At 40.0% G+C, this 12,302-nt stretch overlaps 1 protein-coding gene across 1 annotated transcript in view; it reads left to right on the top strand.

Moving 5' to 3' along the window:
• The window catches only part of LOC113134010 (contactin-associated protein-like 4), a 65,899-nt gene that overhangs the window by 40,817 nt on the left and 12,780 nt on the right, over window positions 1-12,302 (top strand). The window contains exons 11-17 of the mRNA XM_026313175.1: window positions 500-606; window positions 2,957-3,076; window positions 3,837-4,037; window positions 4,774-4,936; window positions 5,996-6,123; window positions 6,969-7,139; window positions 9,896-10,114. Of these exons, the coding sequence (XP_026168960.1) occupies window positions 500-606; window positions 2,957-3,076; window positions 3,837-4,037; window positions 4,774-4,936; window positions 5,996-6,123; window positions 6,969-7,139; window positions 9,896-10,114 (1,109 nt within the window). The remainder of the gene's footprint in view (window positions 1-499; window positions 607-2,956; window positions 3,077-3,836; window positions 4,038-4,773; window positions 4,937-5,995; window positions 6,124-6,968; window positions 7,140-9,895; window positions 10,115-12,302) is intronic.

Here is a 12,302-nt window from a genome sequence, read left to right as displayed (position 1 = left end):
GTTTGCACTAGTTCCATTATATCTGACCCTCCTACACACACTCGGCCAAACACCATGTGTGAGTAAACAGATTATTTAAAATGTTTTCTGGCCCTTTAATGAAAAAGGTTTATGTAACAAACTGATTTTGACATTTATTTCAAGTGGATTTGGTTTTTAGAGGATAGTGAATGTTTCAAAGCATGCTTTATAAACCATCTCTACCCAGTACCATCTACTTAATGAAATAAATCCTGATGTGTCCACTCTGATGAAACATAAAAGATGCTTCAGCTGCTTTTTCTACCCAACAACAAAACTGTACTTTTCTGTGTTTCTTTTCTTCAGGTTTCCTCTTTGTAATTCGTTCGGCATTAAAACCTGCAGAATTGTTTCCAAATGTTTAGGCAGCCAAACAAGCATCTCACACACACACATATCCATCAGGCTATTGTTGGGGGACTGAAATAAAATGTTTGAGACGCTTTGGGGACGTCTTGACACTCTGTCTCTGCCTCAGGTGCTCTCCCAGTCGATGTGAACATGGCGGTCGATGCAGTCAGTCCTGGACGGTCTTTCACTGCAACTGCTCTGACAGCGGCTACAGCGGAGCCACCTGCCACAGCTGTAAGTCACCTGTCAGTCACTACATGTCCCCTGGACAGTTGGTGCTGAAGGCGTTGGTGCCTCAGCTGCTCCTTCAGATAGAGGCAAAGACTACATGACAATATAAGGGTTGAGCTAAGGGTTTTAATTATTTAATGGCACGGTTCATTTGATGGTGCACATCCCAGAACGAATGTGCAGTTCTTTAAATTAGAGACTAATTACCATACATTGAACCCAGGAAACTGTAGCCCACTTTGCATTATATATAGTACTACTACAGCACTACAGTGGCACTGTGGCAACATATGAAGAAGGTTCTGGGTTCAAATCATGTTGGGTTCTCCCTGTGTCTGCCTAGGGTTTTCTCTGGATACTGCAGCTTCCTCCCACAGCCCAAACACATGCAGGTTAGATTGATTGGTGGCTCTAAATTGCCTGTAGACGTGAACGTGAGAATGAATGTAGTAGCAGTTTCAGCTTTACTACTCTGCTTTCAGACGACTACTAACAGCTAGCTTCAGGTGATGAAACTCATTGATTAACCCATAAGAACTCATGGTGACACTGGTGTCACAAACTCTTTAAAGGCCCTGGAAATTTCCTCATACGGCTTCATCTTTGACTTGATTTCATGAAGTCCCTAAGTGAAATCTGAACGTCCTGGACCGTGTGTGACTATGTGCACCCATGACAGATTTCCAAAACCCACCATCAGTTCTTATGGGTTAAGGTCGGTAAGATGTTGGGATTAGCTTTAAGCTGACTTTTTCAGTATTTAACCAAGGCCACAGTCTTTCCAAAACCTTCATCAAGTGCTGTGGATGTAACTGTAACCATAAACAGGTTTAATCCTGCTTTAGTTGCTATGAGCAGATGTACTATGGCAGGGAAAAGAATACAATACACATTTAGTCAGTGTTTTAAATGTATCAATATTTTGTGACTCAGCAGATGAACAGCAACATTTTTTCATTGTGTTGATATAAAACATAATCAGGCAGCATTACAGGTTTTCTGTTGCAATTGAGTAGAATATAAACAAAAATGTAGGAGGCAGCACTGGCGACAGAGAGAGGGAGACGGAGAAAGCAATGACAGATGAAATCAAAATGAGAATCAACAGAGAGGTAAAAATAAACACAGCGAGAGAGGCAGATAATACATTTTCTTTAACGTATCGTAAATGGATTTTAGCATAGAGGCAAACTGAAAAGGAAATATGACTTACAGTAGAACAGAAATAATGCGTACCACGGGACAATAAAGAGAGAAAATATGAATACCTGTGTGATGCCTAGAAAACACTGTTCTCCCACTGAAGAAAATGTATTAAACCAGATTGTCTATGAGTGATATGACGGAGGTTAATGAGTCTGTAGCTGTGACTAAACTGTCCAATCCTGAATGAATAAATGAAACCATGGTGGTGAGGGGAGCTTATAGGTTGTGTGTCGATTCCTTCAAGTCAAATCTTCACAACCCAAACAGCACTTTCCCAGTCAGTTCACCTCTGGCCTGAATAAAAAACACACTCAGTCTCCTCCGACTGGAATGAATGTGTATACTCTGGGCTGAGAAAACCAACTACATATAAGAAATATCATACAACATGCTTTATTACACACTCCACCAGTCTGTTGTAGCAAACTGCACCAAGCACAAGGTCAGTTATTTCTAAATAATGAAACTTCAGTACGCACAATTTACCATGAACCTATCTTCTCACTGCAATCACCACCAATGGTCTGGCATCAATCGTTACAGTCAAGCTTAAGCGCTATTACAAACGATGGCTTAACAGTAAAATCCTGAATGCCAGTAATTTTTGCAACAGGTCACATTTTTATTGCTGATGAAAAGTTTCTTTGAAACTCTGTTCCTAACCACACTGAGGCTGTGATGAATAAAAGGCCTTTGGCTGTGGAGGAGAAGAGAGATAAACAGGTGAGCAGAGAGAGCCAACCTTTAGATATGGATTTGACTTGAAGGGCTCGATTCCTTGACTGCAGAGGATGCACTGGTGTGTGTGGCACAGACTATCAGCCCTGCCTCTTCCTCTCTATCTGTGGAGCTAGAGAGGAAGAGGCAGGGCTGATAAAACTCTGAGGTTTTATTTATTGAGTCTTTGTATTCCCATCAGTCATTACTGTCCTCTTCACTTGGATTAAACTGGATTCTATGGGACGCGGCTGCAGAAATAAAACATCAGATGATTTTCTTCACTCTGCTTTTGATTCAGTGCTGATACATACGTATGAAGCAGCAGCTCTAATCCTCCACAGTGTGTTGTCTTCATCCCCTCACGGCTCCTGTGTGTCTGCCAGCTGATGTGTTGATGTTGACGCTGATCTCATTATTTTCCACCCAGCTGTGTATGAACCGTCCTGCGAGGCGTACAAACACAACGGCAACACGTCGGGGCATTTTTGTATCGACGTGGACGGCAGCGGACCAGTCAAACCACAGCTGGTTTACTGCAACATGACAGGTGACACATACAAACTCAACAAACTCGCTTCCCATCATCGCTCAGTGACTTGTATAATTAACACATCATTGTAAATAATGAAGCTTCTCTTGTCTCTAATCCACTTTACCTTTCATCCTTTTCTCTCATTCTGTTTCAGTCTTTATGTTTCGCTTTCTGTTTGCCCATGTCTTTGTCATGTAGAACTTAATTTTTATATTTCTCTCCTTTCTTCATATTCATCTTTTCTCTAGCGATGATGCTTTTTTTCTTGTGGCTTTCAGTTTTTTCTCTTCCCTTCTTGGCTCATCACATACACACATGGTCAAAAGTATGTGGACATTGAAACATTACATCTATATGTGATTGTTGAGAATCTTGTTCCAAAATGAGGTGCATTATTCTGCTTTTCCAACTCTGGTCATTGTCTGTAATTATCTAATCCTCCCTCAAGATGCTGAAAAGCTTCTTTGTTTTAGATTTTGACACCAAAGCACAAATTACTTGAATATTAAAGTGGAAATACAGTATGCAGGACCCTATATACAACATGTAACTGTGATGCTTGTTCATACACCCATGATGGATGAGTATACACAAAAACACTGCAATGAATAAATTTACCAGCAATAAGCCAAACAGTGCGCAGGAGCTTTTTGTAAGAAAAAAAAAACATAGAGGGCAGAACAGTGACTTTTGACTGTAAGAAGAATGACAAAGATCTTCAGCACCCTAAGATGCTCCATTTATTTTGGTTTATTTTGTGTGTGTCTGTCTGCAGAGGAGAACACATGGATGGTGATCCAGCACAACAACACGGAGCTGAGCAGAGTCCGGCCCTCTCCAGCTATAAAGCAGCACTCAGTTCACTTTGACTATATGACTGAAGAGGAGCAGCTATTGGCTGCCATTAGCCAATCAGAGCACTGTGAACAGGAACTGTCCTATCACTGCAGGATGTCCCGTCTCCTCAACACTCCAGGTAAAGCTTGTTTTTAGCCTAAGCCTAAGGAGTTGGCTTGTCTGACTAAATGGAGCCAAAACAATGAGCTTCTTTAAGACAGTATAATAATCTGCTAATGTGGCTCCTTTTCTCTCTTAAGGTCTTGATTTACTCAAGCAGTAACAACTGAATCACTTCTTTTAATTTTGTTTTGTCTCTGAATCTAATGTTACAGTAAATGAGCAAGTTGTGAGGCCTGTGTGGTTTTAAAAAGCAGAACAAAAATAATTCAAACTCTCGCTACCAAACAAAACGAAGTGATGTTACATTCATTGCTGCAAATTTAATAATGCTCCAAAGATTTTCTTCCTGTTTATCAGTGAACCACGCAAATGGCTTGTATATGATTTGTTGAGATGGCTCATTCTTTTGCACTGAGAATTGAGACAAATTATTTTGTTTATGTTCTCTATCGATGACAAAGTGGGCAGGAAACCCAGGATTATTATTTTATATCAAAAATGTTTTACAGTTATTTCTGCATTCAATCATACGTTATTATAATTTTACAACTTTCAGGGCCCTGGGATAATCCTAGTCGTCCTTCCATCTTCTTCTGTTGTAGCAAATAAAGTTGGTAGGAAAAAAGGACTGGAACAATTAAGATAAAACAAGGAAGATGATTTCATTTTCTCTAGATTTGGCTTGCAGCCATTGCTGAGCAAAACGTTTTTACATATGCATTTACAGTGTTGTGTGTGTGTGTGTGTTTCAGAGGGCTCTCCATTCAGCTGGTGGCTCGGAGGTCCTGGTTCTGGTCACCTCCAGACTTACTGGGGTGGAGCTCAGCCAGGCAGCCGGCAGTGTGCCTGTGGGCTGCAGGGCGACTGCGTGGATCCACAGCACTACTGCAACTGTGACGCTGACCGCTTAGAGTGGTACTGAAATAAATAAGCTGTTGTATATTATTTATCAGGATTTATTGTCACAAGGTAATGTTAAAGATTTTAAGCATCTACAATCAGCTAATTCGTATGGGTTCTATAAATAAAACAAGACTCAGGGGTTAGAAAGACAAGAAAGGTTAGAAAGGTTATTTCTTTAGTTTGCGTAATATCTAGGACACCATGAAGACCACTTTAGAAATGCACTTTGTTTCATTCTCAATCTGAATATCATATATATTATATGCAGGAGTAGATGAAAAGCAGACTTTCTAAATTGAATTTCCTGTAGCAAACAACTAGTGATAGCTTTATAGAAGTAGGCTGTCTGTGTTTGACTTGTAGCTTTAGCAAACACCAAACCATCCAGGATAAATCGAGCAGAGGAAGGAACAAAACAGTTTTAACCGTTCCTCATATTGTAAGCAATTCAGCCATGCCTCACTACCTTCTATCATTTCCCAGTCTAAACTGTTTGTGAAACGCTGCCTCTATTTTTACAGACTGGAGTTGATACAGCTGCTCTTCAATATTTCAGCAGACACACAAAGTGCTGTATACACCACTTCTATTTCTGCGCACAACTTCCTTTGGCAGCCAAATTATCTAAAGTGCATAAAACTGAGTGTGGGCGTGAACGGACAAGAGGTGTCTTATTTTGGGAATAGATGTTATAAAAACTGGCATGGATGGATCGAAGTGTGTGAGGATGATTATAATTTAGTTTTGAAATAATTATGGCCCCAAGAGATTACACCTACGCACTGAAAGGTTTGCATCAGCTTGTCACAACATGTAATAATGTCGCCGGAGTGATGTAACATTAAAAATAGACATTATCCAAGTAAATGAGCATAATACAAGTTTTGAGATTGGTAATTATATATATATATATATATATATATATATATATATATATATTTAGTCGCTTCATATTTTCTTCTTTTACATTTTAATCTTGTTTTATTTCTTCCTGACTTTGCCTTCCTGTTCTTAAAATGAACTGTTTGCTATCTTCTTCACTTCTTCCTCCTACTTTTCTTTCTTCACTAGGGCTGAAGACTCAGGTCTACTTGTTCATAAAGAGAGCCTCCCGGTCAGGTCTCTGGTGCTGGGTGACGTCCAGAGGCCAGGGTCAGAGGTCGCCTACAGGGTGGGACCACTTCGTTGTCATGGAGACAGTAAGTTCTCCCCAGTTAACCATTATGGAAATTACTTTTATATTACGGCAATATCGATTGCATGGCAAACCTCTATCAGTTTAATTCGAACAGAACAAGGTTGATCAACATTGAGCCAGTTTTTTCAGTAAATGGTCTTAAACTTTGACTTTTCTATGCTCAAGTGCACTCAAAGCGCTTTTACACTATTTGTGCATTCACCCATTCACTCACGCAATCATACACTGATAGAACAGCCACTGGGGGCAACATGGGTCCAAGGACACTTTGACACATGGACTATTGAACCACCAAACTTCTGGTTCATGGTCGACCTGTTTTATCTCCTGAGCCACAGCCGCCCCAAGTTCAAAGAGAACCAACTTAGTAAAACACAGAACAGCAGTGAAGCTGAGTACCTGCCACTGCTTTTGGACAATAAGCTAACACTTTAATGTTATAATAGCATGATTCAGATATTTTTGCAGAGAGGTGCTATACACTTGTGTTTAGAGTGTAGAATATATGTATATTATTGCAAAGATTGCAACACAGGCTAACTGTAATAAAGGCTGTGAGTCACACACTGTGGGAGCAATTTGTTTATTGGCAGTGAACGAGCAGCTGATTTGACTCGTCTTACTATTGAATAAGCCGAATGAGCAACACGGAGACTTCACTAAGCATCTTTACTATTTTAAATAGTTTTGTATTTTCAGGATTTACTGATTGCAAATTAATACATCTGATACAAATGTCAACTTATTGCCCCTATTATTTTTCACTTCTGTTTTCAGCTGATTTACCTAATAGGTTGGCTCATTTGTTTCTTGCATGACAGTGTTTTCTGTATATGTGTTGCTCAGAGAACTTCTGGAACGCAGCTTTTTTTGACAAGGAGACATCGTACCTCCATTTTCCCACCTTTCATGGAGAGTTGAGCGCAGACATCTCCTTCCTGTTTAAAACCACAGCCTCCTCTGGCGTGTTCTTGGAAAACCTCGGCATCAAAGACTTCATCCGGATCGAACTCAGCTGTAAGTAGGAATTGGAAGATGCAGACTGACTCCAAATCAGACACATTTTATGTGAATAAGTTATTTTTAAAGAGATTTGTACACACAGTTTTACTTTAGTACTGGAAATAAAATGTTATCTAAAAGTCTTATTAGAGGATGGCGGAATTTACCCACCCATTTGTTTTTTAACTTGTAGATGAAACTGTTTAATTTTTTATTGACAGGCTGTGTAAGGAATTTCGGTGTTCCTATTAGTGTATTTCTAGCATTTATTATTATGCTTTAGGGCTGCAATGTTTGTTGTTACTAATCAATTTTTTCCCAGGAAGGAGTGCAGTTATACACCTCTGTGGATGCTATCATCGACAGCGTTGTATGAACCACACAACCAGTAAAATATGAACAAGATTAAACCCATAAAATGAAACTCAAAATGACTCCAGGCATTTTTTTGCAACTTTGTTTTTAATTTTACATTTGTTTTACAAACTCTCAGGGGCATTTTCACCCTGGCCCTACATTAATTCCTGTCTCTTATGTTATACACACAGCGTCTGTGTGTCATTTAGATTATAACAGTAATAACCAACAGGGTGTTATTTAGTTTATGGGTGCCATGGAAATGTGGCTAGGTGTGAGATGTATGTTTATAGCCCACCATAGATTGTGTCATTTGAAATGAGGTCGTATTACCCAACAAGGTGTCCTTGTGCGTATATGGTTATGAAAGTACTGCAGCATTGAACATCACCAGTACACATGAAGTACACATTTATGGACAGCAATGGTGTCATTTTTAAAGGCCTGTATAGATGCCTTGAAATAGTTATTAGGGTCATTCATGGTTGCCCTTTACCTTTCACCTTTAAGATGGTTATTTTTGTGTTGTATTGCGTACTGGATGTTTAAGAAATGGAATTTAAATGACACACACAGACTACAGGGACACTGCTGCACCAGCAGCTGCACTCCTCAGGGAAATCATGGTGGACGTCGTTGTTTCAGCTCAGGATACTGCTGCTCTGTTTCCAGCAGCCTCAGACCACTCTGTAACTCTGGGCCCGAGAACAGTTTCTACATAAAGTTAATACTTGATGCTGGGCTATGATTTCATCTTTTTCTGTATTCTTATGGTAATACGGCCCCACCTTCCTCCAGCACAACATAAAGCGTAAGACTATACTTCACCTGTATGCTCCTTAAGCTCTTTCTATGGGTGGAGACCATAAATATGTTCAGGTGCTGTCCATGGTGCTGAACCAGAGCAGCACCCATGGTTGCTGGCCATGGTCCTGATAGACTTTACTGCCGGCAGTGGTGGAAGAAATATTCAGATATGATAGTTTATGCAACTATAACAAATATTTTTATAATAAAAACTGATACTGTGGAAAGAGTGTGACATTGTGAAAGGGGTTGTTTGATGAACCCTCAGACAATTATCACTTGAATCTACAGCTTACTGTGGCTTTACAGAACTTTACAGTGACTTTCAGTTCATAGTTTGTCAGTCTCCCTACTCTCAGCAGGTAGCTGTTTTTAGTGAGAAAAGCTTCTACCTGTCCAGAATAAATCAGACAGGCACAATTAGTGATTAGATGGTGAACACGGTAAATCGTTTAGGAGTGAAACACACAGATATTCCCTCAGGAGTTGGTAGAGACCAAAAACAGAGCTGAAAGAGTGATTTTAGCTACAGGCACCTAGAAACCCAGCACCAAATAAATGACAGTCCTTCTTCAAAATTGCTGGATGTGTAACTGAACAAGTCTTTGCCAACAATCGTCTGTCACATCAGCTTAAATGGTGATGATATTGCAATGTTGTGTTCACACTTTGTTTACACTGCGTCTATTAGGTTTAAGTAACAGCATCAGTGTAAAAATACCCAAATGAACCCGTTATAGTTCCCAATAAAGGGTTAAGTTCAGGTTACTGGCTGACGGCAAGAGGCCAAGCAATCTGAACACCTGCCGATCATCTACAGCAAGGTTACCTGGGATGAAACTAGTCTGCACTGAAGACCATTCTGGCAATCTGGACAGCGGCTCAACATACTGTAGTAATTAGTAGATAAGCTCTTGCCGAACTCTTTTTAGTCTTTTGTTTGTTGTGATCCTGTAACAGTGTCTCCTAGGCTGCTTAGTTAGAAGCCATGGTGGCTTTAGTCTTTGTTGTTTTGTTGTGAGTAATTAAACTTCATTCCAGAGAACCCTGTTTGGTCTCCATCCCCTTGAGTCCAGCCTACCTGCTTGTTAAAGCTCTTGGCTATATTCCCATTTGTGGCATTGGCCAGTTTTGCATGGACTTGGGTGGAAATATGCAGCTGTACTGTAAAGGAAGATCTATGCAGCTGCACTTGGCAACATGTTTATGTGAAGATGCATCTGTCTCCTCACAAAGTGAGGTTTCAGCAGTGTCCCATTAATTTAGATGCAGCAAATCTGCCCCGTTTGCACAAGTTAATTAAGAAATCTTTGGCTTTCTGTGTTCATAAGAGGCAATGAATGAAAACTAAATTTAATGGTCTCCTTAACAACGGTAATGATTGAGTTTTCTGTCCCAACAAAAGCAACCCTCATCATTAGTAGAACTCCATGTGGCTGTCATTACATTTTTTGTTTAAAACAAATGTTAAAGCTTAACATTTTTCACAGGATTTAACTAATTACTGTTATTATTATTACCTTGCTGAATTATATAAGATCGACCATAATGTTTTGGGGAAAATGATTTTGGTGGACTATCCCTTTCTTCTCTGTTATGTCCATCAGCCTCCACTCAGGTGGTTTTCTCCTTCGATGTGGGTAATGGCCCACTCGAGGTTCGTGTGGAGTCGAGCGTCCCGCTGAACGACGACCGGTGGCATCGAGTCCGAGCCGAGCGGAACGTGAAGGAGGCATCTCTTCGATTGGATGATCTTCCCGCTGCCACACAGGAGGCTCCTGCTGACGGACACTTCCACCTGCAGCTCAACAGCCAGTTGTTCATAGGTGAGAAGTGTGATATTCTTCTGTGCACAACAACAAAATGGCTTCACAATTGTCAAGTGAGGGAGGAAAATCCTTGGTTGTCCTAATGTGAGTTTGCCCCACTAGTCTTAGTGCTGGTGCTTTCAAGGCCCTTTTGTAAGATCTTTTGGGACTGGAACAAAATCAATATGTCTCTGTCAACTTTACAAGTTCAACACATATTTGCCTTGGTTTTTTTTTTTTTTTTGTTTTGTTTTTTTTGCTCTCAAGAGAACAAATAGTTCAGTGTTTCTGTCTCACACACTGTTTATTTAATCAGATTGTTTTGTGTGTGTCTTCTGGCAATAAAATTCTTGGTTTTGCTGTCTTGAGACTGTATTTGATTAGGCTAAACAAAGACAAATACAGTGCTTTCTGCACAGATACAGTCAATTACTTTACATTGTACATCACATTCATTTACTGTAGCTATACCACAGGAAAGTCTCAAAAGAACTTACACAAACAAATAAAGGTACTCGCATTAAAGATGCTGCTCTCTGCTCTTAAACTCACTCACCATTTCATGCTAAACCTTTATTGACTAATGCTTAATGAAAGATACCAGTTTCAAATCCAGTACTGTAACTCTTCCTTCACAACAAAACCAGACAAATTAAAGTTTAGAGATCAGTGGCTGGCACTAGGGTTTACCAGAATGTTGTCTATCCCCATTAAAAACCTTGCAAAGGGATAGAAATATTCTGTTTTTATTTTCATATCTACTAATCTCATATTGGCTAAATCCCCTGTGATGGATGTGACCTGTCCAGGTTGTACCCCTGCCATTCACCCAAAGAGAGCTGGGATAGGCTCCAGCAGATCTCTGTGACCCTTGTTAGGAATACATGGGTACAGAGGGCTATTGGATATGAACCTTTATGGCTATTCTGTATGACCTCGGCCTGTTTGTTCACAGCCTTAGGGTCCAAAGACAGAAGTCTGACCTTCTCTTATAAACCTATACACACTGAAAGAAAGAAAAATCAAAGCTACACTGCTATTGGCCAAATACAACCAGCCACTCAGCACTATCGAACCTGAAAGTGCTGAGCTGACGGTAATGTTGTGAAGTGAAGACCCAGGTAGGTTGACATACCTGCGTTCATAGCAGTTCTCTAATACAAGTAATTATTGGCTCCATAGGGGGGCCCTGGGGAATGTCTCACCTGCCGCCATGTAGCATCGGGCTGTTTTTCAGTATTTCAGGCCAGGTCAAATAGCAAACACCAAACTTTTGTGCTGCTTTTGGATGTTCTAGTCAAAGAAATGCCAAATCTCAAAAACAAGGATGACTGGATTTTAATGCTGACAGAATGACAACATAGATGAGGAACAGGTGAGTGTGGGTGGAGCCAAAGAGGTGCAGCTGACCGGAATGTCTAACCACTAAACAAGAATCATATTTCACATATGAGTATGGATAGGGAGGAGTATTATTCAGTGTGTGATTCCTGCATTAAGTGGGTGCAGTTTAAATAATCTCTAAATGAACCTAAAGCTGTAAGATATTCGTTAGGAAAACATGCAATTAATCATCAGCATCATCACACTGAGACTCTAATATAAACTTAATCAATAGTGCAGCTCTATTTATCTCAGCTTCATCAGTTCAATTCTACAAGTTTAATTCTCCATTCGGCTTCTGACTCTGTAGATCTTCAGGAAAAAATGAAAATCCATCACTTATTATTAGATTTTATCATTTTTAAATACTGTGTATGTCACTTCATATCAGTAAACACACAGTGGAGGGAAAACAAACCAACAAAGAGCTCGGATAAAGGTAGCAGCAGCAGCAGCAGCAGGGACATCGAGGTGAATATTGATTGGCAGAATGGATTTAGCTGATAATCTGCTCTGAATAGCTGGCAGGTCATCACCGTGAGCCTAAACCCATAGTTCTGAATTATAAGTACAACAGGATACACTGAAATACTGAAAGATGTACTGTGAATGCAGAGGCTTTATATCTCAGAACAATTTCAAATGGATGTTTGTATTCAGGGTCTTGATTTGATGTGCAGGTATGAAGCTTTTCCAGCCTCCTTGTTTAGTCTAAGAACAGTAACAATAACAATAATTCATATATTTCCTGTTAGTGTCATCAGTGTAGTGTCAGTCATACACTACATGTATATTTAGACATCAGCTTTTTCTGACACACATG

Source organism: Mastacembelus armatus, chromosome 17 (assembly GCF_900324485.2).
Source record: "Mastacembelus armatus chromosome 17, fMasArm1.2, whole genome shotgun sequence".
In the NCBI taxonomy this organism is placed as follows: Eukaryota; Metazoa; Chordata; class Actinopteri; order Synbranchiformes; family Mastacembelidae; genus Mastacembelus; species Mastacembelus armatus.
This window is presented reverse-complemented; position numbering and strand designations above follow the sequence as displayed.